General features: G+C 41.1%; 1 protein-coding gene across 3 annotated transcripts in view; it reads right to left on the bottom strand.

The window, feature by feature from the left end:
* Positions 1–27,653, bottom strand: part of INTS14 (integrator complex subunit 14) — a 45,776-nt gene extending 18,123 nt beyond the window's left edge. For 2 of the 3 annotated variants that reach the window (XM_066388180.1, XM_066388182.1), the window contains exons 1-9: positions 27,571–27,653; positions 19,930–20,196; positions 17,392–17,499; positions 13,352–13,507; positions 12,029–12,147; positions 11,464–11,606; positions 9,453–9,545; positions 4,006–4,150; positions 2,218–2,351 (exon numbers count right to left, since the gene is read on the bottom strand). In XM_066388180.1, coding sequence (XP_066244277.1) covers positions 2,218–2,351; positions 4,006–4,150; positions 9,453–9,545; positions 11,464–11,606; positions 12,029–12,147; positions 13,352–13,507; positions 17,392–17,499; positions 19,930–20,196; positions 27,571–27,603 — 1,198 coding nt within the window. In that variant the 5' untranslated portion in view covers positions 27,604–27,653. The remainder of the gene's footprint in view (positions 1–2,217; positions 2,352–4,005; positions 4,151–9,452; positions 9,546–11,463; positions 11,607–12,028; positions 12,148–13,351; positions 13,508–17,391; positions 17,500–19,929; positions 20,197–27,570) is intronic. The other variant, XM_066388181.1, reaches the window with a different exon arrangement.
* Between the last annotated feature and the right edge of the window lie 338 nt (positions 27,654–27,991).

The following is a 27,991-nucleotide window of genomic DNA, read 5'->3' as shown; positions in this document are numbered from 1 at the left end:
ACCTTTGGGCTCAAGCTAGCAACTATGGAGTCATGTCTATGATCCCACACTCAAGCCAGCGACCTCGGGGTTTCAGACCTCTGTGTCCCAGGCCAATGCTCTGTCCACTGCGCCACCAGCCAGGCTGCTCATTCCTCCTCATTTTCCTTTACCAGCACCCTTTCCACTGTCCCCAGTAGTTGGCCCATTCTAGGGGCTTGGTCCTTTGCTCTTTTTTCTTCTTCTCCTTATTCTATATACTTTCCTGGTGCTAGGGCTTTTTAAAGTGTGGTATGGATCACTTGGATTGTAATCAAGTGAGTAATATTAAAACTGCAAGTTCCTGGGCCTGAATCCAGACCTACTGAATCAGAATCTTTGTAGGTAGGGCCCAGGAAACAGAATTTTTATTCAAGTTCTCCAAGCTTACTTTTGTACATAAAAACTCCAGTTTGTGGACCTCTGCCCTAAGTAATCTCCCTCATGCTCACCATCTTAACTATCAGTGATATGCTTATAATGTAAAATTCTATTTCCAACTATGCCTTCTCTCCTGAACACTAGACTCTTATATTGTCTCTAGGCACCTCCATCTAAATCTCGTAGACATAAACTCAACATGCACAAAAGATGTGCTTCCCAAATCCACTCTTCCTCCTCTGTTCTCTGTTTTAATTAATAGCACCACCTTTCTCCCTGCAGCCCAGGTCAGAAACCTGGGATCATTCTCAATAATTGTCTTCCCTTTATTCTACCTTGAATATATGTTTTGCATGAATTCTCGTCCTCTCTGTCCCCAGCCACTGCCCCTTGTTCTGGCTTTCACCTTCGTATCTTTACGACCATAGTTGACTTTAACTGCAGGATGCCCTTGCCTATTCAAATCCACACTCAACAGTTCTATTTCTAAATGAAAATTTACTCTCATTCACTTGGATTTCAGTCATATTGCACAACACTAAGGGGCACCAGTAGCTAGAATATAAAGTCTCCTGACTGGTATTTCCCCTGTTCTCATTATAGCCAGAAGGATTAGATATATTACTCCCCTTCGGTGACTTCCCAGCATCTGCAGAATAAAGCCTCAGCTCCTCCCATTTCAGATGAGGCCGGCCCTGCTCTAGCCACCGCCATCCTCTCCCCTACCACCTGGCCCTCCACCTCCCGCTCTCACTGTCTGTGCTCCCGGGCACCTTTCTCTTCTGGAGGTGGTCCATTTGTCCAGGATGCCCCTTCTTCCTTCATTGGCTCACCAAATTCCTTTTCCTTTTTTTCCAAAAGTCAGTTAGGATATCTCTCCTCTGTGAAGATGTTCTGAGTGCCCTAGGCAGAAGTGATCCATCCCTTCCTACAGGCCAACTCTGACCTTGTGTCAGTCTGTTTATTATTGAACTTTCCATTAGACTTTGAGTAACTTCTGCTTACTCTTTTATCCCCTGGATCTGGCACAAAATGAGTTCCTTGGTAGATGTTCCTGAAACTACAATGGGCCCAAACAAGTCAAGGATGACTCTACAGCTGGAACCCGAGTACCTAGGAGTACAAAGGCCTTCATCAGAAGAAGTGGGAAAATCAGAAGGAACAGTTTAAGAGGGAAGGGGTGAGACACATAAGAACATACTGAGCTTGGGACTGTGGGAGAATATCCAGGCACAGAGGTCCAGCTGGGAAGTGGAAATATAATACGCAAATTCCAGGGAGAGATCAAGTGGGACTAGAGTATATATTTGGGGGAGTCTGAAGCTATAATGGTTGATGAAATAACCAGGAGAGAATATTAATGCCAGAGAAGGTAAAGAACATCATGAGGCAAGAAACGATGACAAGAAAAAGAAAAGTTGCCAAAGAAAAAGGTTAAGTACTAGGAGAAGGCAGTGTTTGGAAAGCCAAGGGCAAACAGTTTCAAGAAGGAAGGTGATTAAATTATCTGGGAATCACTGGGATTTACCTGGGCCGACAATTATACTAAGAAAAAATAAGTTTATGGACAGTAGCTTTTCACTCTAAGCAGTTAGAGCATTTATATGTACTTAAAGCAACGTGCATGGTGGTTTCCCAAGCTATGAAGTTAAAAAGTTCAAACATCCAACTCTCTTGGAGTCCTCCATACACATATCCAGCATCAGAGGACACGGCACAGCCAGAAGGGAGAGCAGCTCTCTGACTACACAGTCAGAGCCATTCCGAAGAGCAGAGGGAAAACAAAGTCATGTAAATAAAATCGGATCTGGGTTATACCTGAAATAGGACCCAGCTGTGCCATTCTCCCTAGCCATGGGAGAGGTTCTGGCCCAGGCTCAAAGAGAGACATCATGAGGTTTGATTTCTTCTTGCTGTCAGCTTGGGAGTAGAGCATTCCATGCCATTCAGGACTAGATGGAGAGAAGGTGGAAGATCAGAAGAATATCAAGCCTGTGACTGTTAAATACGTCTAACCTGTGTATTTCTCTTGAGCGACATGGGCTTCAGCTTTGAGACAGGTGTATTACTTTTACTAAAACCAAATCCAAACCTGAAAATGCATGCTGCTGCCCTCTAATATTACCATTCCTTTGGGATACGTATTCTTATTTAATTATGTAGACATGGAACTCAAAAGCAGTCTTAAAAGGGCGGGAGGTGGCTGCAGGGGTGGTGAGGCGTAAGGGCTGTGATCCTTGTCTTTTCAACTGCCTGCCTGAGTCATTCACAGCAGCGCCAGCACAGAGAGACCCTGTAACAACAGGCACAAAGCCACCACCCCGCTCGACTCCCATTTCTCAAAGGACCCCAGGTGATTTGCATACACAGAGCCAGTACAAGTAGTGTGGGTACCAAGAAATATAGAAAACTAATACTTAAAAAGAACTTCATTCTTCTTTTTGGACCTGCTAATTTTAACTCAAGCAGAGATGGAACCATGCTTTCTCTGAGTGCTCCCAACCTCCTGATCTCCACCTCTTCTTTTCTAACAACAGGTGTTATAGAAAGGGAAGTAGGTAGTTTTGCAAATTTTGAGACTGCAGTGAATATGGAAATTAGAAGGGCTCTCCTCATAGGGAAGGAATACAGCAGAGTGGTTACAAGCATTGGCTCTGGAGTCAGAATGCATAGGGAAGGATCCTGGCTCTTTCATTTACTAGCTGTGTGACCTTTTTTTTTTTATGATTATCCTTTCTCCATTGAATAATCTTTTTTTAATTTTTTAATTTTTATTTTTTACAGAGACAGAGAGAGAGTTGGAGAGAGGGACAGACAGGACAGACAGACAGGAATGGAGAGATGAAAAGCATCAATCATTAGTTTTTCATTGCGTGTTGCGACACCTTAGCTGTTCATTGATTGCTCTCTCATGTGTGCCTTGACCACGGGCCTTCAGCAGACCGAGTAACCCCTTGCTCGAGCCAGTGATCTTGGGTCCAAGCCGGTGAGCTTTTGCTCAAACCAGATGAGCCCGTGCTCAAACTGGCAACCTCGGGGTCTCGAACCTGGGTCTTCCGCATCCCAGTCCAACACTCTATCCACTGTGCCACCGCCTGGTCAAGCACTGTGTGACCTTGAGCAAGTTCCTTGACCTCTCTAAGCCTCAGTTTCTTATCTATAGAATGAGGGTAATATCAATACCTCCTTCATAGTGTTTGTGCAGAATTAAATGAGTTAACATATAGAAAGTACCTACAGGGGTGCTTGGTACATGGTAAAATGTTCGATCCATTTTATCAACATCTTTTTTTTATTTATTCCTACCTCCTCATTTTATGGCTGAGGAGTCTGTTAGTAGCATGCTATAACTGAATCTAGATTTCCTAGATAAAACAGAAAAGAGGAAAACTTAGGATTTAATCTAAGAGCAATATAATAAAAGGCTCATTCAGTACTTATTCTAGGGGATGATTTAAAGAGCAGTTTAGAAAGTGATGGTAGGGGGAAGGATATGTTAGGGAGAGGGAAAAGGTGACAAAAGCCTTTCTAAAGAAAAGTCTGTGAAATACTTCACTTTGTAAACCAATTTTCCTTTCATTTAACCAAAGCTAAAATGTTGCTTACCCTAGTTGAACTATTGCTACCATTCCTTCCACTTTTAGGCTGCCATGGAGCAGGACACAAAAGTTGGGTATTTTGCCTGCAATCTGATTGGCTGGATTTTCATCTTCATTATCATCAGTTATGCCAGTACCCACCTCATCACCTTCTGGGAAAAGAAGAGAAAACAGGTCAGACTGAAATTCGCTAAAAAAAATCCTAAACTCCAATTATCCTACTGGCTTTTTCTAGCCTTGGAAGAAAAGTATATGCAGTTATAAAAGGAATACATAAAAAGTAAGAAAAACTCATATTCTGGTTTTCTATGTCCATGTAAAAATCAGTTTTCATGTTATATGGATTCTATTTGTATGAAACACCCAGAAGAGGCAAATCTATAGTGACAGAAAGGACATGGGTGGTTACCCGGGACTGAGGGAGACAGAGGGCTAAGAGTTTTAAACTCTGAATCTAAAATTGATTATGGTGATGGTTGCACAACTCTGTCAATATACTAAAACTTACAGAATTGTATACTCTAAGTGGGTGAAGTATATACATGAATTATATTGTACTTTAGTGAAGCTGCTACACAAAAAATCAGCTTTCACAGTTTCTACTAGGACATGCAGCTAGGTGCTCTCTGGGGGTTTCAGGTACCATCTAAACAGAACCACAGATTCAGAGGTGTCTAGAGTAGTCTCAACTGACAGCCCCAGGCAGTACATGGACAGGTAGCCCCTCAGAGGGGAGCATTGTCACTCCATAAATATCTTGATCCAACTCTCCAATTCCAGGGTCTTTCATATATTCTGCTGACAAATGCATCTTTCTACAGCTAACTTCCCTCTGAAACTGTCTGCTCAATCTCATTCAATAGGAAGAATTATCCCAGTTTAGCTTGACATTCAACAGCCCCTAAAACATTGCTACATTCTGTCTTCACATACTTTTCTTTCCACTGTCCCCCCCCCCCCCTCCACCGCACAAATTCTTCATTTTGCCCACTTTCTTTCTTGGCAATTTATATGGGCATGCAAAATCTCTACCCCCAACCTCAGACCTTAGAAATAAGAAAAACATGGTTATCAATATTAATATCAAGAACACAATAAGGTAAATTATGAATTATAAACAATAATCACAATAAGCCATCAGTGGGCACATATTAAGATTCTGTCTGTGAATCTGTGATGAAAGGTTGTGGAATACCCAATTCTACAATTGAGCTAACAGACATAAATGGAATGTGATCACAACTCAGTGAGTAGAAACCTGATGATCATATACAGTGGTACTTTGAGATACGAGCAGACCAACATACCAATTTTTTAAGTTACAAGTCGCGACTCGGTCCATATTTTTGTTCGAGATCCAAGTGAAATTCTGATACGAGTAGTGATTCAGGAAGCTGCCACTAGTTGGCGCATTGGCACACGGGTCCAGTATCAGCAGCACAACATCAGCATCTCGTTCTTTCTCACGTGTTACCCGCAGAATCAAGTTGAATCTTGTGCGCTGTACTCATTCTTGCATCATTTTTGCATTTTTTACTAACATTTTTTGTGTGCTGTCATAGGGCCAAAGAAAGTGAGTGTAAAGGACAGTGGTGAGAAGAGAATGATGTCGATAGAAGTAAAGCAAGAAACAATAGAAAAACATGAGCGTGGTATATGAGTGATTGAACTGGCAAGGCTGTATGATCACAATACATCTATAATTTGTATCATCTTTAAACAAAAGGATGCCATCAAAAGTGCAAATCCAGTGAAAGGAACTACAATTCTGTCCCAATTAAGGACAAATATCCATGAAGAAATGGAGAAGCTTCTGCTGGTGTGGGTGAAAGAGAAAGAGCTGGCAGGAGATAGTGACAGAGACTGTAATATGCGAAAAGGCACTTATTACTTATGGCGTCTTAAAGAAGAAAGATCCATCAACCTCAAAAGAGGCAGAAGATACGTTTAAGGCAAGTCATAGATGGTTTGAAAATTTCAAGAAGAGATCTGGCATCACTCAGTGGTGAGGCATGGTGAAGCTGCGAGTGCTGACGTTAAGACAGCTGAGGAATACATCGCACATTTTGCTGCGCTTATCGCAAAGGAAGGCTACATCCCCCAACAAGTGTTCAACTGTGACGAAACAGGATTGTTTTGGGAAAAAGTGCCCCGGAGGACTTTCATCACCACAAAGGAGAAGAAACTGCCAGGTCATAAATCCATGAAGGACCGTCTGACCCTGGCATTGTGTGCAAATGCTAGCAGTGACTGGAAAGTAAAGCCACTGCTAGTGTATCATTCCCAAAGTCCTCGAGCCTTTAAGACTCACAAGATTCTTAAAGAAAAACTGCAGTTTATGTGGTGTGCCAATGCTAGGGCATGGGTTACGCGGCAATGTTTTATTGAATGGGTAAATCTAGTCTTTGGTCCTGCAGTGAAGAAATATCTTCAAGAAAATAAACTCCCAATGAAAGTATTATTAATCCTTGAAAACGCTCCAGCCCACCCACCTGGTCTTGAAGATGACATTCTAGATGAGTTCAAATTCGTGAAAGTCCTCTACCTCCCACCCAACACGACTTCAATCTTGCAGCCTATGGATCAGCAGGTCATTTCCAACTTTAAAAAGCTTTACACAAAGCACTTGTTCCGCTGCTGCTTTGAGGTGACTGAGAATACAAATCTAACCCTTCAAAAGTTTTGGAAAGATCACTACAACATTTGATATGTTTACACATTATTGACTTGGTATGGCAAAAGGTTACAAAAAGAACCTTGAACTCGGCATGGAAAAAGTTATGGCCTGACGTTGCAGACAGGGACTTCGAAGGATTCAAACCAGAGACTGAGACCGAGACCGAGGTAGAAGCGTGGAGGAGATTGTGTCCCTTGGAAAGTCAATGGGTCTGGAGGAAGATGAGGGTGACGTAAATGAGCTTGTCGAGGAACATGAGGAGAAACTCTCAACTGAGGAGTTGAAGGAGCTACAGATGATGCAACATATGGAGCTTCTGCAAGAGATTAGTAATGAGGAGGAGGTAGAGTCGGAGGAAGTGATTTCTACAAGTGAAATTAAAGACATGCTGGCAATGTGGGAGAAGCTTTCAAGTTTCATTGAAAAGAAACACCCAGAAAAAGTTTCAACTGGTTGTGGTTCAGCACTTTTAATGACACTTGTTTGTCACAATTCTGTAACATTTTAAAAGGCAGGCAAAAGCAAACCTCTTTGGATAGATTTCTATTCAAAAGTCCTGCGGCCCTGGCCGGTTGGCTCAGCGGTAGAGCGTCGGCCTGGCGTGTGGGAGACCCGGGTTCGATTCCCGGCCAGGACACATAAGGCACATAAGGAGAAGCGCCCATTTGCTTCTCCACCCCCAGCCCCCTCCTTCCTCTCTGTCTCTCTCTTCCCCTCCCGCAGCCAAGGCTCCATTGGAGCAAAGATGGCCCAAGCGCTGGGGATGGCTCCTTGGCCTCTGCCCCAGGCGCTAGAGTGGCTCTGGTCGTGGCAGAGCGACGCCCCGGATGGGCAGAGCATCGCCCCCTGGTGGGCAGAGCATCGCCCCTGGTGGGCGTGCCGGGTGGATCCTGGTCGGGTGCATGCGGGAGTCTGTCTGACTGTCTCTCCCTGTTTCCAGCTTCAGAAAAATTAAAAAAAAAACAAAAAAAACCACAAAAGTCCTGCAAGTCGCCCTGGCCAGTTGGCTCAGTGGTAGAGTGACAGCCTGGTGTGCAGGAGTCCCGGGTTCGATTCCCGGCCAGGGCACACAGGAGAAGCGCCCATATGCTTTTCCACCCCTCCCCCTCTCCTTCCTCTCTGTCTCTCTCTCCCCTCCCGCAGCCAAAGCTCCGTTAGAGCAAAGATGGTCCGGGTGCTGGGGATGGCTCCTTGGCCTCTGCCCCAGGCGCTAGAGTGGTTCTGGTTGCAACAGAGCAACGCCCCAGATGGGCAGAGCATCGCCCCCTGGTGGGCATGCCACGTGGATCCCAGTTGGGCGCATGTGGGAGTCTGTCTGACGGCCTCCCCGTTTCCAACTTCAGAAAAATACAAAAAAAAAAAAGGCCTGCAAGTGAAAGTGCTGAAAGAGCAGCCAAAAAGGCAAAAACAGGTGATGATTAAATGAAAAATATGTAATCTTAAGCTTAGGTTAAGTTTAAAGTTAAGAAAGTGCATTTTTTTACATTTAAGTTTTTGTGGTTTCATTTTAAGAAAGTGCAGTTTTAGTTTTGTTTAAAGTTGCCTGACCTGTGGTGGCACAGTGGGATAAAGCGTCGACCTGGAAATGCTGAGGTTGCCGGTTCGAAACCCTGGGCTTGCCTGGTCAAGGCACATATGGGAGTTGATGCTTCCAGCTCCTCCTCCCTTCTCTCTCTCTCTCTCCTCTCTCTCTCTCTCTCTCCCTCTCCTCTCTAAAAATGGATAAATAAATAAATAAAATTTAAAGTAAAGAAAATGCAGTTTTAGTTAACATTTAGTGTTAAGAAAGTGCAGTTTTAGTTTCCGTGTCTACAGTGCCTGCATCCCTTCCTCCCTCCCTCCTCCTCTGCCATTCACCTCCGTTAGCCTCACTCGTCTGTCTCCAAGGTAAGAATACAGTACTAAATAACACTTTTTTCTTTTATTTCATATATTTTGTTATGCATTGGTAAAGTATACATGTGTATTTCTTAATTAAAAACATGTCTTTTTTCATAATTTAGGATGGTTTGGTGATGTTTCACAGGGCTAGAATGGATTAAATCTATTTCAGTTATTTTAAGTGGGAGAAATTTGTTTGATATACGAGTTGACTGACTTACGAGTTCGGTTATAGAATGAATTAAACTCATATCTCAAGGTACCACTGTACATTTCTTGGAGAAAGCTGGTGAATATAAAGTAGATAGTCAGCCTAGAAAGAGAAAAGAGAAGTTTAAAGTGCTAGAGACTAACATTCTCCAGAGAGATGCTGAATTTGGGGAAATGACTTTACAGTTCCTGGAGACCTTCATTCTGTAGTAATGAGCCTCAACAAGGGGCTGGATTCTTCCCCTTTACTGAGTATCTACTATGTGCTAGGCACTGGTAGAGAACAGATGTAGATTCTTCCCTTAAGATGTATTTGACTCCACATTTCTCAGGCAACCTGAGAATAACTTTGGCTTCTCTCCATGCTCCTACCAGGAAAGGCAGAGCCCTGGATTAGGGACAAAGCGTTCTCATCTCTAAAGAGGACTTCCACTGTAAACGAACAAAGCAATTCACAATAAATATGTGTCAATATGCTTTCTACAGTGTATAGCAGCAGAATTAGTTTTCTAGTATATTAGGCAACATTCCATTTTCTAGTATATTAGGCAAAAATCCAGTCCAATCCCGTAACTATTTCTTTCCTCCAAATTATGCAAAATGGGCTACCCTCCTATCTAATATTTAAGAATAACTCTAGATAATAAGACACTTCATATGTATCACTGTATAGGAAGAGAACTCACCTTTATTAAGTGCTATAGGTAGGACCAGATGTCTAGACAGAACTGGGGGACTTGAAATATCAGCTATATCAATAAATCCCACTATTTCCAAATCTGAAAATAAGGAATTAACATAGAATTAATAGGTTCTCTAGAAAAGTATACTGTTTTCTAAGTATTAAATTTCATAAACACAATGTTCAATTTAGGTGCAAAATTCAAATATGATGACTAGGAAGGTTATTAGAAGTTTTTCCAGATAACTCTAATAAATTTTCATTTAAATAGCTCAGAAAATAAAAAGTCTTTATTTAATGAATTTAAGTTATATGACAAATCACCTAAACTTTATTTTTATGACGCTAGGTCCCCGGCCAAGGCAAAAGGTTAAAGGTCAAATCCCTCTGTATCATCAGGGATGTTCAAGTCAACAGGAGGCGTCAGAGTCACATATTTCCACAGCTGCAAGCAACCATCCTTGGAGGGTAGAGCTATTCTGAGACAGAATAGATTCTCTACAAAACCGAGGTAGCAGTCTAAATATGACAATGGTATCTCTGTTTTATAGAGGCCTATTAACAACCAAAAATATTTGTTGGAAACCTAACATAATGAAAAGTAAAAGTTGTAATCCAAAGTACTTTTTAAAAGTTTTTCTGATTAGATAAATAGTATAAAAGCTCAGAAAACACTAAAAATTATAAAGAATAAAAGGTTACTTTATATCATGAAAGGAAACCTCCATTAATATTTTATTGACTTGATTATCAGTCTTCTAGGCATATATACACACTCATATTTTAAAAAAAAACTTTTATAAAATTGGGGTCATGGTAACTACACTATAGATCTAAGATAACAGTAAATCTGCTTCTCTGGAGATTTGCCTTTCTTACTCTGTTTAGCTAAATCACAAATGAATCATCATAAGCAGCTATATATTTTTATTTTGAGTAGAAAATAGTTGAAATATAATCTATAACAAAGACCTTGGACTAAAAGTTTATACAGGAAAGAAAAGACCTATTCAAAGTAACCCATCAAAAAAGGATGGAGGGGAAGTGGAATCTGACTGGTTTGAAGGCAAGAAAATATTTGACATAGCTTAATAAATGCACCACTGTCTAGTCACAATGAAAGAGATTGATGTCTTACTTCCAGACACCCAGGAGCTAAAGGCACAAAAAATAAAAAGCCTGTACTTAGCCCTTTACTCTAAAATTCCTTAAAACTGTACACACAAGAATGAAATGAACATTTATTGTGCACTTAATTTGAATCATCTATTGATTGAATGATTACCTAGTCAGCATCTACTAAGCATCAGACACTATGCTAGGCACTGAGGATACAATGGTGACTGACAGCGATGGTTTAATGTGTACCCACAACTCAAGGAGTCCATCCTCTAACAGGAGACAACTCTCCTCTCCCCTATCCTTGTTACCTTTCACTTTTTACATTGTCAATCTTAGCTAGGAACAGCACCGGCAACATGAACATGTAAAAGCATGGCACACTGCTTTCTTTTAGCCATAATATAAGCAGCAGGGCTAGAGAAGTACAATGTATCCGAGCTCAGACTTTAGAAACCATCACTCACCTAGAAATCCTACTCACCTAGTTAATAAGAGTGAGAGGAAGCGACTTGTCCAGGGTCACACAGGAAGAGTCATACAACCTTTATATCTGACCTCAATTATGATAATTATGATGCCAATCAATCTTAGTATCTATTAAGAATTACCTCAAGGATTTCAATGCCAGTGAATGTGGCCATGATTTCCAACTCTAGTAATTCGTGGTTATAATTATTTAGGGTAGGAGATTAATTCATGACCTTTCCGTCACCACACAGGACTACTAATCTGCCACCCCTTAAGCAATGCATCCTCCCATCCAAAGTGTATTACTGATGACAACAGCACTCTGGTATCAGAATTTACACTTCCTGGATAGAGAGGAGTAAAAGTCAGACGTTCGGAAAAGATCAGGATAACAGAACAAAGAAGGAAGTTTTAAAAAGAGTTACCTGTATTAATGACTTTAGGGATAGGATCGATTTCCTCATCTACAACAAAAGGCTCCGGCCTGGGGAAGACTTGCACATCAGCGGTCAGGTGGCCACACTTGAGGATGGCATGGAAGGGCGTATATGCCAGATCTATCAGTTTTCTAGAATATGATGAGCAATTGTTATAGGAAGAGTAATACGATACTTATCATTTCTTTCAAGTTGCTGTTTGTTTTCCCTTTGAGTTGACTCCAAAACAATGTGACCATTTTGAAATAGAACAAAATCTGACATTTTTGGTGAAGCGATTTTAATTCTGACAAGCCCTAAAGCAAGTTAATCTTTTTGAAATTGTTAAGCCAGTGACAGGAAGTCAGTATCTATAGGCATCATAGATTTATTCATGCTTAATTTAATAGGAGATGATCTTTGTAAAATCACTACTACCAAGCGTTTTATTTGAAAAATGTGAAACTTGAGGAAAATAAAATGATACAAGTAGAAGTAGTAAAATAGATATTTCTGGATGTCAAATTATAATGGATTGTAAGAAGGCACAAAAAAAATATAAGTACATACTCACCCAAACATAGATTGTACATTTTTTAAGCATAGTGGGCCATCAATGGTAAAAATCTGCCCTTCCCCATTGTTCAAATCTATGAGACGTTCAAGGCAATCCAAGGAATCAGTGCTCTGAAGCTACAAAGCAAAACAGAGGCCTCATTTAAAGTGGCACAAAATGCCAAATGATCATCAGCACATCAAGGTTACACCCATCACAACAACACAGGCAATAAACATACTGGAGATGATATTTTAACAATGTGAGAAGGAAAATAATTATAACAATTTTGATTCATAGTTACCAAAAAGGAAATGTCATATAAAATGGTACAGGTAGAGCTATTTTGTTCAGATGTGGTTTTACAAAGATTCTCAGAGGTGACTGCTGTTGGTATTTATACAGTATCTTTTCTCTAAAATGTTCCTAATATCTTTTGGTCTTTTGGTAAGTACCATTATTATCTACATTTTCCAGATAAAAAATGGAGATGAAGATAGGTCAAATGAATCTCTTGAGTACAGTAAATGGGAAAACCAGGCCTGACCAGGCGGTGGCGCAGTGGACAGAGCATTGGTCTGGGACACAGAGGACCCAGGTTCAAAAGCCGGAGGTTGCTGGCTTGAGCATGGGCTCATCCAGCTTGAGTGCAGGGTCACTGGCTTGAGTGCAGGGTCATAGACATGACCCCATGGTCTCTGGCTTGAGCCCGAAGGTCACTGTCTTGAAGCCCAAGGTTGCTGGCTTGAGCAAGGGGGTCACTGGCTCAGCTGCAGCCCCCGGTCAAGGCACATACGAGAAAGCACTCAATGAACAATTAAGGTGCCACATAGAGGAACCGATGCTTCTCATTTCTCTCTCTTCACACCTGTCTGTCCCTATCTGTCCCTTTCTCTGTCTCTCTCTGAGTCTGTTGCAAAAAAAAAAAAAGAAAGAAAGAAAAAGGAATAACACATACATCAGAGTAATGTTACCAAAAAAAAAAAAATCAAAGCACACTTCTGTCAACATTCCTGGTGGAATGGACTTAAGAATTCCTATATGAGGCAACTATTCAACACCATAAAGAACATTTTACCACCTGAAGTGTCTTTGTGGGAAGTATGATGGATAAAAACTCTAGCTATGTTTCCCAAGATAGGGCAACACTTTGAACTTTCAAAGAGCATTTGAGCTCGAGTCTTTTCAAAGATTATTAGTAACCAACCTCAGCTGAAACCAAAAGAGTTCAATGTTACAGTAACCGAATATATATACTAATAGAATATACATACTAAAAAATAAACTGAGTCCTTAAAATATATCTAATCAAAGTAAAAAGAACTTAGCAAAAAGCATTACCTCCTCCAAATTTGCCATGCACATGATGTATAACTTAGACGGGAAAGGAAAAGGCAGCGGGAACCGGTTGCTCTCACTTCGCTGACTGTGCGTAGCTAGGGAATGCCGCAGCGACCCTCTACCAATGCCAAGACAGCCATCTGTCACCAGAACAACCTGAGTGCAAAAAGTGAGAGGTCTGTATATAAAATAACACTCATTTAAAGCAGCCTCGCTTAGCAATTTCATTTATCCCCAATTGTATTTACACAGAAAACCTACCACAGCAAGATACAAGCAATGATGTAAATACATCTTAACAACATTGTTGAGTGAAAAGATGGCAGACACACGGTATGATTCTATTTACATAAAGTTCCAGAATGAGTAAAACAAAGCTAAGAAAAAACAAATAGGTTGTGGGCATGGGGGGGGATACTACTAGAAAGGGGCATAAGGAAATTTGGTGGAGTAATGGAAATGTTCTGTTTTAACTGGAGCAGAGGTTACACAGGTGTACGCATTTGTCAATATTCAGTAAACTTAAGAACTATGCATTTTACCATATTTTATCTAATTAAACCTTAAAAGAAAGCACCTATGAACATTTTTTAAAAAGACAAAAACATTTGTAACTAATTTAGTTAACTATATTAAAATAGAATCTTGGCCCTGACCAGTTGGCTCAGCGGTAGAGCATTGTCCCGGTGTGTGGAAATCCTGGGTTCGATTCCCGGTTAGGGCACAAAGGAGAAGTGACCATCTGCTTCTCCACCCCTCCCCCTCTCCTTCCTCTCTGTCTCTCTCTTCCCCTCCCACAGCTAAGGCTCCATTGGAGCAAAGTTGGCCTGGGCACTGGGGATGGCTCCATGGCCTCTGCCTCAGGCGCTGGAATGGCTCTGGATGCAACAGAGCAAAGCCCCAGATGGGCAGAGCATCGCCCCTTAGTGGGCATGCCAAGTGGATCCCGGTCGGGCACATGCAGGAGTCTGTCTGCTTCCCTGTTTCTCACTTCGAAAAAATACAAAAAAAAAAAAAAGAGAATCTTATCTCTTAGATAAGGATGTGGTATCTAAGGCATCAATGTAAAAAACAGCATGAGGGCCTACTTTACATATCCCTAGAAAGTACCAACACAGAATATGAACCATAACACTTTATTTTCAAAGGTGACAAACTCTACCTCTGGTTAACTAGAATGACAACTGCTTTAAAAATATATCATAAACCTGACTGGTCGTGGCACAGTGGATAGAGCATTGACCTGGAATGCTTATGTCCCAGGTTTGAGGCTCCGACATCACCAGTTTGAGCGCAGGTTCATCTGGCTTGAGCACAGGCTCACCAGCTTGAGTGCAGGCTCACTAATTTGAGCCCAAAGTTTGCTGGCTTGAAGCCCAAGGTTGCTGGTTTGAGCAAGGGGTCACTGGGTTGGCTGTAGCCCCCCCCCCACAGCCCCTATTTCTGGTCAAGGCACATATGAAAGGCAATCAATGGACAGCTAAAGTGCTGCAACCTGCAAGCTGATGCTTCTCATCTCTCTCCCTTCCTGTCTCCGACCCTTCTCCTTCTCTCTCTCACACACACATACACACACAAAATTTATATATTTTCATAAAAGCCATTTAACTGCACGTGTAAAAGACCTTTAAAACGCATTCTTTTTTTTTTTTTTAACACAGTAAAGTTTACTACCAATGTTTATTTCAATCAGAAGTCCCTGGAATACTGCAGATTACCATAGAAGGAAGGGAGAAAACTATCTTTTTTTTTTTTTTGTATTTTTCTGAAGCTGGAAACGGGGAGAGACAGTCAGACAGACTCCTGCATGCGCCCGACCGGGATCCACCCGGCACGCCCACCAGGGGCGACGCTCTGCCCCTCCGGGGCGTCGCACTGCTGCGACCAGAGCCACTCTAGCGCCTGGGGCAGAGGCCAAGGAGCCATCCCCAGCGCCCAGGCCATCTTTGCTCCAATGGAGCCTTGGCTGTGGGAGGGGAAGAGAGAGACAGAGAGGAAGGAGGGGGTGGGGGTGGAGAAGCAAATGGGCGCTTCTCCTATGTGCCCTGGCCGGCAATCGAACCGGGTCCCCCGCACGCCAGGCCAACGCTCTACCGCTGAGCCAACCGGCCAGGGCCTAAAACGCATTCTTAATCAACCTGTAATTTGAAAAAGCCTTCAAAATATCCTAGCGATACTCCATAATTACAAGTCATTTTCCTTTTCTTCATTGCTTCAAAGCAATCCTGTTGGGGAGGGGCACTTTTCCAAACATTATGGGGGGATTATTTTAGCTCTCCCTAGCCCATCCTAGTAACTTGGTAGTAACTGGACAGTAAGGGAGTATTAGGTAGTTGCACCAAAGTCCCAAGATTGGCACTTACTTCTACGACCCAGGAATGCTTACTAGAGGTCTCCTGGAGCAATGTCATCTTTTGGGAAGACAGTCAATTGACTACATGGTAATTTCCTCTTCTAGGCACCAATAATTGCTTATATAATCACTTACTTCTGCCACTAGCTTTTTCAGACACTGAATTATAATGAAATATATATTTCATGTAATGTCAAAACAAGGCAGATTTTACTCAAATAATAAAGAGACACAGTCTAGCTGTCTCAAAGGCTGGTTAAAAAAATCCATATTAAAACAAATCTGCTTGACAGTGATTGATTATAAAAATAATCACTAATAACTTCCACCTCTAGTCCAATGTTTAAGAACTGTTCACCCCAAAACTCATCAAGCAAGTCTAAGTGGATTCAAGCCCATTCTCTTGCCTTCAGGGGACAAGACATCTCCAATTTAGATTCTTCCTTTTTGCAAAGAAAAAACATTAAAAGGCAGATATCTTTCTGGTGCACAAAGTCTCTGAGTTTCTTCTCCAAAATTACTAAGACTATGGTGATAGAAGAAGATTTGACTTTGGGTAATAGACACAAAATGCAATATACAGATGGGGTATCATAGAATTGTACACTTGAAACCTATATAATTTTATTAACCAATGTCACCACAATAAGCTTAATTAAAGAAATAAAACTACTGAAGAAGTAGCAAATGAAATTGTGCTACTTACAAGCTTCCAGTTCAGAAGATACTGACAACAAAACTTCCTTTATTCAGTATATTGTTAGGAAGATAAAATCAGTTCCATCTCTTCCCATATTCCTTGGTCCTACATTTGAGTTACCCCTCACCCCCAGGCATAAATATCAGTCACTGATGCCACTGACACTACTGAGAAATCTCATGTTTGACCCTCTAATAAATATCATACACTATGGCCCACTGCCTGTTTTTGTAAATAAAGTTTTACTGGAACATAGCCATGCCCATTTATTTACTTATTTTCTATTGCTGCTTTCCTGCTATTAGAGCAAAATTGAGGAGTTGCCACAGACACTTGCAAAGCCTAATACAGAAAAAGTGTGATGACTTTTGCTGTAGACTATAATTTTATGATTTTCCTTTTAGCAGCTTTATTTCCTCCTTAAAATATACTACCACTTCCTAAAGCACCTATGTATAGCAAACTTCCAATTCTCTTCTTCAGCTACTACTCTGCTCTGATTTAATGCTAATGTGGACCTACTGCAGACTCTAAGTAAAGGGCAACGGATTATATGACATTCATACTCCTTGCTTCTTAGATAATTTAGATAGCTGACATGGTTAAAAGTTTGCTGAATAAATGCAACAATGAGATAATGAAGATAAACTCCATTGTACTGATGTTTACAATTCTATCACTCAAAAAATTAAGATCAACTCTTCTAGGGAGTGCTCTAAAATTCCACTGTGAGCCCTTTGTATTTTATCAAATAATACTAGTTTGCAAAAAGTCAATTTACTAGGAAGATGCTTTCTTTAATGGATAATCGTGCTGCTTCTGAGCATAATAGGGTTGATCTAGTGCCTTCTTTGAAAAAGATACCAATAGCATATAACATAGTTTGTAGAAATTACAATGTGTGCTGTGTTAGAGCTTGAAGAAAATCAAAGCACCTCCGTGGTTAACATGTTTAACTTAGGGTAATGAGAAAGAATTGATAATTACCTGGCAAGGAATTGCACCACCCCATTCTTGCTGAACAATGTTGCAAACACCAACTAATGCAGACTCCAAGCAGGTTTTATCATAATCATCCATATTACTTAGTGCTTCCTAATTGAATAAAAGATACAATTGATCATTTTAATTTGTTATCAGAAAACAACATAAACTGATAAAAGCATAAATGATATACAGGGGACATTGCTTCTGAGAGTCTCAAAGCACAGGTTCTTAAAAACAGTAAAACAGACTTCCTCAGCTATAAAGGATAATTAAAAGAGCTTCCCTTTATTCTGTCTTCTTATCAGGTAAGAGTAAGCCCATCAAGTTCATATCTTTATAAGTGAAACTTGAAGGAAATAATTTAAATGAAGCACTTTTAAATACATTACAAAAATGTCAAAAGTTATTTATTATTTACTTTTTTTGTGATAGAGACAGAGGCAGAGAGAGGAACAGATAGGGACAGACAGTAAGGGAGGGAGATGAGAAGCATCAATTTTTCATTGCTTCTTCTTAGTTGTTCATTGATTGCTTTCTCATATGTGCCTTAACGGGGGGGGGGGGGCTACAGCAGAGCAAGTGACCCCTTGATCAAGCCAGCAACCTTGGGCTCAAGCCAGAGACCTTTGGGCTCAAGCCAGCAACCATGGGGTCATGTCTATGATCCCACACTCAAGCCAGCGACCCCGCACTCAAGCTGGTGAGTGTCAACAGTTAATAGAAGACTTACGATATCTAAACACCATTCTATACACCTTACATGCATCTAATCATCACAACACCCTATATATTATTAACCTGTTTTTAAAATGAGGGAACTAAGGTACAGAATAATCAGGTAACATCCCATGCCTAGAGGTGGCAGAGTCTAGATTTGAACCCAGTCAGTTGGACTCCAGGACTCCAGGTTTTAACATTTACTCTGAGCCACTTACATAATCTCTAAATTTCAAACTGCTGGCCATCCAAAATCCTTAGTTCACTCACTTATAAGACTTCCAGTGTAATTTAAAAAAAAGCTTTTGAGTCACTTAAAAAAAGTAAGATAATAAAAGGAATGATTTAACAAAATTTTATTACTTTAAGAATCAAACTACATTGCCTGACCTGTGGTGGCGCAGTGGGATAAAGCGTCGACCTGGAACACTGAGGTCGCCAGTTCGAAACCTTGGGCTTGCCTGGTCAAGGCACATATGGGAGTTGATGCTTCCTGCTCCTCCCCCTTCTCTCTCTCTCTGTCTCTCTCTCTCACTCCTCTCTCTCTCTAAAAAATCAATAAATTAAAAAAAAAAAAAATCAAACTACATTAATCCTGGATTTCTAAACTAGCAATTATTAAACCATTCAATTTAATTTCACAAACACTTATTGATTGCTCACTATGGGTAAGGCACTGCTAAGTACTGTTGGGAATGTTAGTGATTTAGAAATGTCAGAAAGTAAGTTTTCAAGCCTGGCGTGTGGTGGCACAGTGGATAGAGTGCGAACCTGGAATGCTGAGGTCACTGGTTCAAAACTCTGGGTTGCGGCCCTGGACGGTTGGCTCAGTGGTAGAGCGTCGGCCTGGCGTGCAAGGGGTCCCGGGTTCGATTCCCGGCCAGGGCACACAGGAGAAGCGCCCATCTGCTTCTCCACCCCTCCCCCTCTCCTTCCTCTCTGTCTCTCTCTTCCCCTCCCGCAGCGAGGCTCCATTGGAGCAAAGATGGCCCGGGCGCTGGGGATGGCTCTTTGGCCTCTGCCCCAGGCGCTAGAGTGGCTCTGGTCGCAACAGAGCGACGCCCGGGAGGGGCAGAGCGTCGCCCCCTGGTGGGCGTGCCGGGTGGATCCCAGTCGGGCGCATGCGGGAGTCTGTCTGACTGTCTCTCCCTGTTTCCAGCTTCGGAAAAATACAAAAACAAAACAAAACAAAACAAAACAAAACAAAAAAAACCCAACTCTGGGTTGCAGGGTCAAGGCACATATGACAAGCAACCAATGAACAGCTAGGCTGAAGCAACTACTTCTCGTTCCTCCCCACCCCTGTAAAATCAATTAAAAAATAAAAAGTAAGTTCTTGAGTATATCATAGACAACACCTTTGGAAGATGATACCAATCAATCGAGGTTTAAAAATGATCATTTCTTGGCATCTATTAATCAAAAGGCTATTTGTTAAAGAAGAAATAGAATTTTTAATTACTCCAGAATAAGACTTTTTACAAGGAAGGGCTACTTTTCATCTCCTCAAGTTTTATAGGAAAAGTAGTAGTGTTGAACCCAAAGATCCTGAACATTAGGGAATGGGGCAGTGCATCCTGAGAGAATTCTAGAAAACTAATAGAAGAAAATGAGGCAACAACTCACAGCTCTAACTCATATCTCTACCAAAGGCATAAAATCTACTGGTTGTGAATTTTTGTTTCATAGCTACTCAGATTTTATACCCACAGACATATTATTAAATAATACCAAGGTCTAAAGATTCAGTACAACATGATAACACTTTTTGCTCCCTATAAATTTGGACCTTGTACATACAATAACTCATTGTTTTTGTACCTGTAAGGTGTTATAATCTCTTGTGAAGGGAACCATCAGTTCCCAGAGTGATGAAAACACCACCAGAGCTGTAAACTCAAGCTTGTAATTTGTGGCCATGTGCTCAAACAGCATCGTCAAACCATGGGCTGCTAGGTGCTTGCGCTGATATTCTTCAGACCCCTCGACAGACACAGGTCGGGTCATGGAAAGGGATACGTCCATTACCACCACTGTTGGCATGATGAAAATGATCCCAATGTCCCCAGGCAGAATGCAAACAGACAGCTATAAATAGAAAAATGCCGTAGAAAATAAATATGATTAAGCTACATGTCGTGGAGTGTAAAAGTATTTTTTTCACCATAATTTTAAACAAACTTCCCAGAAATGAGTGGAGGCAAGCCCTTTAAGTTGAGGTATAGGAAAATCTGCAGAGAATTTAATGGAAGGAAAGCAAGCAAGCAATCACGCACTAAATGGCCAGAAAGCAAGGATGACCTTAAGTATTTCTATTTTTTAAAAAAAAACATTAAAATTCTGGTAGTTCTTGACTTTCATTGTTCCAAATTTTATACAACTTAACATAACAAACACTCCGACATCACTTCTCCAACACTTAATTTCTTTTATATTCAAAGTAAAATAATTTACTACATTCAGAAAAAGTAAAGCAAGATTATACAAAGTTGTCATTTCTAAGGTAAATTTGAGTATATCTCAAATGAACGATTATATTTGAATGTATTTCAGGAATTAAATAATATTTTTGTTATATCTTATATGTATGATTGTTATATCTTATATGTATGTAATTATATACTATACAATTCATTCATGTATATTGAATAATTCAATATTTTTTAGACTATTCACAGGACAGGTAATCATAACCATGACCGATTTTAGAATATTTTTATTACTTAAATAATAAACTCTCTATTAATTCATAGACACCTCCAACCTCAAACTTAGTGTTAGGTAACCAGGAGTCTACTCTCTATTTCTATAGTCTTGCCAATTTGAACATTTGTATAAATAAAATCATACAATATAAATGTGGTCATTTGTGACTGACTTCTTTCACTTAGTATAATGTTCTCTATGTTCATTCATATTCTTGTAACAGTATGGTATTTATTTTTGATAAATTATATTCCATTGTATAGAACTATTTTATTTATCTATTCATTAGTTGATGAACAATTGATTTGTTTTCACTCTTTGGCTATTATAAATAATGGTGCTATCAACTTCATGTATATATGTATTTTTTCTTTTAATTTTATTTTGGACTAGTTGTACCCGGCCACGCGTTGCTGTGGCTCAGTCTGGTTAAATGGAAAAGAAAGAAAAGAGAAAGTGCACGTTTCTAATATGTTTAATTTCACAATGCTTGTGGGTATACAATACTTTTTGTTGTTCCATTGTCTGTGCAGATATAGATTGTCTGGTTTGCAGACTCTAGAACATGCATCATATAATTGTCCATGTGAGAAGCAATCTGTGTCTAGATCTAAACTGCACAATTCTAAAGATTGGCCCTGAGCTTTGTTGATGGTGATTGCAAACGCCAATCGAATTGAAAACTGCAATCTCTTAAATTGGAATGGCATATCCGATGGAATCATAGGAATGTAAGGAATGAGGACATCTTCACCTTTGAAAGGTCAAGATTGTTGCTTCTATAATGTTTCTCATTAATTTTTTTACTGCAAGCTGCATGCTGTTGCAAAGCTTTGGCTGGTTGATATTTCGCAACATGATAATTGGCATGCCGATTTTCAATTGCAGTACGTGCGGTGGAATCCTTGGCAGATCGAGTGAATCCAAAAATTCTGTTGGATAATTAACCGCTTCATCTGCTTCTACAACAGTGTTGATGGACTTGTATGTGTGACTGCCTCACTTTGAATGTTAGACTGAGTAATATTGTTAAGTTTGTAGATGTCTTTGTTCTTGGCCACAAGAATAGCTCATTCACTCTGCCAATTGTGATTCTTTTCTTTTCTTTTTTTTTTTTAGAGACAGAGAGTCAGAGAGAGAGACAGACAGGGACAGACAGGAATGAAGAGAGACGAGAAGCATCAATCATCAGTTTTTTGTTGCAACACCTTAGTTGTTCATTGACTGCCCTCTCACACGTGCCTTGACCGTGGGCCTTCAGCAGACCAAGCAACCCCTTGCTCAAGCCAGCGACCTTGGGTCCAAGCTGGTGAGCTTTGCTCAAACCAGATGAGCCCGTGCTCAAGCTAGGACCTTGGGGTCTCGAACCTGCGTCCTCTGCATCCCAGTCCGACGCTCTATCCACTGCGCCACTGCCTGGTCAGGCCAATCGTGATTCTTATAATTGGTTTGAATATTGGGAAATACTTTTTCAACCAATTCTTCTTTTGATGTCACCTAAATTGCAGAAGTTTTATGAGGCAATGAAATTCGTCCTGAGGTCAGATCAACCGGCACTTTTCTGTTCCCAATTTCCAGCAATTGATGTGAGAATATCTCACCTGATCAATTGTTTTGCAGCTGGACACACATATTTGTAGTTAATTTTAACGTCTTTATGTGTTGCCACAAAGTAGAGCATTTCAGGCAAGCATTTATTTCACCCGCTGGTGTTGATTGAGGCATTACAGGTAATGTTTGCCTGAAATATCCTGCAAGCACTATTAATGCATTCCCAAATGGTCTGATGTTTCTATGCAAATCTTGCCATGATCGATCAAGAGCCTCGAGTGATTTTTTGTGCGCCATTATGCATTCATCCCAAACAATAAGTTTGCATTTCTGCAATACTTTACCCATGCGAGATGCTTTGGAAACGTTGCATGTGGGAGTTTCAATGAATTGCATGTTCAATGGCAATTTCAAAGCAGAATGAGCAGTTCTTCCACCTGGTAGCAATGTCGCAGCTATTCCGGACGATGCAAGAGCTCAGGCTAAGTCATTTTGGGATCGAATTGCTGCCAAAAATCAATCTAATTAGGATCGTTTGGCCAGTTCCTCCTGGCGCATCTAAGATGATTTCTCCAACCCTGTTATTGACAGTTCACATTATTTGATCATAAATGCCTTTTTGCTCAAGCGTTAGCTTAGGAATATTTGATTGCACATATGACAAAAGATCATCCGTGTTGTAATTTTGTTCACAATGCAATTCTACATCAAATGAAGCAGCAGCAGATAAATTCGGTGATGGCATTCCCAATTGAGAACTTTGTTCGCGATTTCTAAGCACAAATCTTCAATCATTATCAACGCTTTGTTGTAGATTTCTGCTGTGAAATCCATGTTCATATTTGAATTTTCCTTGCATATTTGATAGAAAATATCTTCAGCCATGTGCGATTTATATTTCTCCCATAACATTGAAATGGAATCGTAAAATATTTAGTATAGCGTGTGTTGCTTTTACATCCAACAGATGGCGCTGTTTTTTCAAAAAAAGTATGTTTTTAACCGTCACAGGTGTGACATCTATATAATAGTAGGTATATAAAAACATAAAAACATGTGCGTATTCAAATGCAACGTTGTGTCAAAATTTCAAAGCAATCGGTGAAGAACTTTCAGAGATTTAAAATTTTGAACAAACATTTACATTTTTTTTTATATAGATTGAGTTCAAGTGTATAACTTAGTGGTTAAACAATCATATATTTTACATAATGTCCCTTCAATATTATCAGTACCCAAACTGGTATCATAAACACTTATTACAATATTATCGACTATATTCCCTATGCTTTACTTACATCTTTGTGACTATTTTTCAACTACCAATGTGTACTTTTTAATCATTTTTACCTCTTTTACTCAGTCCATCAATCCCCTCCACTCCTCTGGCAAACACCTGGCCACTCTCTTTTTCAATGCATTTATTTCACTTTTGTTTGTTCATTTATCTTGTTCTTTAGATTCCACATATAAGTGAAATCATATGGTGTTTGTCTTTCTCTCATTTCACTGAGCCAAATAGTCTTTAGTCTATCCATGCTGTCTCACAAATGGTAAGATCTCATTCCTTTTCATCCAACACTTAATTTACTAAAGAATGTTTTTAGTTGTCATATGGTGGTGCTTTTTTACAATCAACCAGTCTTTTGGGCACCATCACTATCTTAATCAATACAACAACAGTATTTGTGCAAGCATTTGTTTAATTATATTGTTGCTTGGTGCCCCCTTTTTAATTAAAATGAATGCAAAATATAAAAATGAAAGGGCTAATAAAATCATAATCCAAATTAGACAAAGCTGAAAATCATTAAGCATGACAAAAGCAACAGACTGCTAGCCTCAGCAATACTCATTTAATGTAACCTGGCAACAGGGCTTTAACTGTGAAGGAAAAGAACAAAATTAAAAAATATGCAAGGGCCCTGGCCAGGTAGCTCAGTGGCTAGAGACTCAGTGTTGCACCGAGGTCGCAGGTTTGATCCCCAGTCAGGGCACATATGAGAAGCAAACAATGGGTGCACAACTAAGAACAACAAATTGATGCTTCTCCCTCTCTCTCTCTCTCTCCTTCTCTTCGCACTTCCCTCCCCCATCAAATCAATGAAAAAAAGTTTTAAAAAAGAACACATATGACAGCTGGCATTATTCCATGAAACTGTATAAAAGTCAAAATGGAGAAAACAAAACTGGAAACGGGGAGAGACAGTCAGACAGACTCCTGCATGCGCCCGACCGAGATCCACCCGGCACACCCACCAGGGGCGTTGCTCTGCCGAGACCAGAGCCACTCTAGCGCCTGGGGGAGAGGCCAAGGAGCCATCCCCAGCGCCCGGGCCATCTTTGCTCCAATGGAGCCTTGGCTGCGGGAGGGGAAGAGAGAGACAGAGAGGAAGGAGGGGGGGAGGGTGGAGAAGCAAATGGGCGCTTCTCCTATGTGCCCTGGCCGGGAATCGAACCCGGGTCCCCCGCACGCCAGGCCAACGCTCTATCGCTGAGCCAGCTGGCCAGGGCCACAAAGAGTTCTTTAAAATTATGTATTGAGAATTAGCATGAAGAAAACATTTCTGTGCTCAAAAATAAAGAAAAAAGTTCACAGATATATAGACCTGCTCTTGGGAACACAGCTTGTTGCTACTCTATTATTAAGTAAACTATAATATATTGACACAATGAAATATATAAATAAATGACATATATAGTTGTCAGAAATATTTATATATAGTATTAGTAACTGGAAAAAGCAGGTCACAGGATTGTATGTATACACTGATTACCACTTCATGAAAATTATATTGTAATATACAATTAGGGAAGACTGAATAAACATAAACAGGTTAGAAATTTAATGTTCACTAATTTCTTTTTTGGAACTTACTTCAAAACACTTAACAGTGGTCAGACTGCTTGTTTTGGTATAATTTCCAACTGCAAATGTGTGACATTCTAAAATTCCATGTGTAAATAGGCTGTCGGGAAGTAAGAACACATTGGTTCATGGAAACAATGTTATAAATGAGGGCCAAGGACTCCAGTAAGGTAAGAAACACCTTACCACATAACGACCTGCGATACATTTCAAATACAATCAAGTCTCACCTATCCAACATCAATAAAGATTAAACTAGAGATATAAATTCTTTCCTGACTCCTTAGAATTCCAAAATGTTTAACCATTTTGATACACAAAATGAAAATGTGTATCCCTCTTCTCTGCCTCTTAAACACTGGATGCTAAACATAATCCACATTCTTATGATGACTTGACATCGCCACTCTAACCACAACTACTGCCCAGCACACCGCTACCCTGATGTTTTATCATATTTATACTAATTAGTATTCCCCCAAGTGTGTGCTGCAGAACACTGTTCTGGAAGGATCCTTCAAGGAATATTAGTTCAGGTCTAATTACAGATGCTGAGTTCTACAGCAAAGAATCTAGTTGAATTTGCTAACTCTGTGCTTGTCACTTAACCCTTCTTTACATAATCGTTAAGGTTCCATAGAATAAATATGCTACAGAATATACATGGAAACAATGTCTTGTATTCAAGAAATCCAGGCTATTGTGCTCTGTTTTGGTGCTTCCTCTTTATAATTAATTTTTAGACCATTAACTTGCATTTCACCTTTTCTCAGTAACCCTCTGTAATCATCCTCTAATTTGCTGTTTCTTGAATACTATAGGCTGGAGAGCTAGATAATCAAGCTCCTTAAAACTATGTCCAAAGTCAGTGTTAACAGTTCTGAGATTCCGTGGGTTTCTTCTAGTGTCAAATGCATCAGCTTAGGGGTACCAACTTGATACTATTTCATCTACTCAGTTTTTTTTTTTTATTTCCTTTCTGGGTCTCAGCTGCATTGTTCAAGTGAGGTCCTGTACAGTATTGGTTCAGTTACACTACATTAGATAATATACTCAGTAAGGGTAGGGATCCTGTCAGATTTTTCCCACCAACGTCTCCTCAGAGCCTATCACAGTACACAGGAAGTGGGACATAGTAAGTGCTGGACAAATGTTTGATGACTAATGAACTAGCCCTGATTACCATATATAACAATAACTCTCTGGCAAAACACAAGATGAATTTTAACTCTGGACACCAGAAACCCTTTCCTCCTGTCCTCATTCAAGCAGAGACACCAGCGACTCTTATGACTCTATCGACCTTCACAGTTTATGCAGCTTCCACGACAGTCCCAGTCACGCACAGAGGCCTTTACGTTATTCCAAGTTGGGAGTCATAAGGTGTACTACCTTTGCCTCTTAGAAGAATGGGATATAGGATAGATTTATATCAGGTATAAGAAAGTACTTCTGGTCCATGAAATCTGCTGTAACACTGGAATGGGTGACCATAGCAGGCAGTCTTGACTTCTCTCTCTGTACACACCTCCATACTCCTGACTGATGATGCACTTGTGTTTACCGGCAAATACACCTCCTTAACAATGGGCAAAGTCACAGCAAGCCAATTTAGTAATTCAGGTTAGAAGTATAGAAAGAAGTAAAAGGAGGAACTGAATGTTCTTGAAGGATGGTTCACTCAAGCAGTCCAAGCCTGATAAAAGAAAATCCCTGCCCAGCACAGTCCAGCAATTTTGTGAGAGCATGATCCATTTCTCACTCGGGTTGATTCTCACCTGAAGTCCTCATCCCCGCACCCCACACCTTTACCCGCGTTGTTTACAAACAAGGCGTAGGACAACCTGGGGTCTCTTTCTCAAGAACAGTTTAACCTCATAATAGACCCTAGCCACCTATTTGGCCTCCATTAGTACACATTTATAATCCTTCCCTTAAGGTGACAATGAGCTCATTCATAAAGAATTGATTCTCAGCAGTTTCGCTCTCAAAGCGTAAGAGAGTCAGAGAGAGTGACAGAGAAGAGAGGAAGATGATGGGAGGGAAAGAGAGAGAGGGAGAGATATCTGGAAATCTCTTATGGAAGGAGAGGGCGCAGAAGCCTGGGCAGGGGCCCGAAGTCATGTTTATGCGGACTCGGAGACCCCCGAACCGCAGCGATGGGGAGGCCAGGCGCCGGGCCCCGGAGCTGGTGCCGCAGAGACCGCACGGAGCGGCTGCCGGGACAGCAGCAAGGCCGGGCGCTGGCCCCGCGTTGTTCCTCACCCTTCACCCCTGCTCCTAAAAGCCCAAGAAGCGACGAAAGACAACCTGAATCCCCAGCCGCCCCCACTCACCCGGCGCCCAACGCCGGCACAGTCCGTCCGCATAAACTTTCCGCCCGCGCGCCGCAGCCGGAACTCTCGGGCCGCGCGCCGAAGGGAACCTGGCGCCGGGACTGCGCGCGGGGCTGGGGCGGAGCTCTAGAGACCGCGTGGGGTGGGCTCCGCACGGCGGGGCCGCTAGGGGCGCGCTCTTCACCGCGCCTCTGGGCGCAGGGCTGTGTCCGCGACGACCCCTTTCCGCACAAATCTCCAATTCCGCTAAAGCCTGGGCTGTGTCCGCCGCCTCCCTCTCCGTTCTCGGGCTCTTCCGCCATTTGCCTCTAGCCTCTTGCCCACCTTCCCCTCGTTCTCTTAACTCTGTGACCTTTTCACACTTTTGTCTCCTACTCACCTGGGCCCGTTGGTACCACCGGCCCGACCCTCTCTGACATTT

The sequence above is a fragment of the Saccopteryx leptura genome, chromosome 6 (assembly GCF_036850995.1).
Source record: "Saccopteryx leptura isolate mSacLep1 chromosome 6, mSacLep1_pri_phased_curated, whole genome shotgun sequence".
NCBI classification, from domain to species: Eukaryota; Metazoa; Chordata; class Mammalia; order Chiroptera; family Emballonuridae; genus Saccopteryx; species Saccopteryx leptura.
Note: the sequence above shows the minus strand (reverse complement) of the source record. Positions and strands in the feature narration are given on the sequence as shown.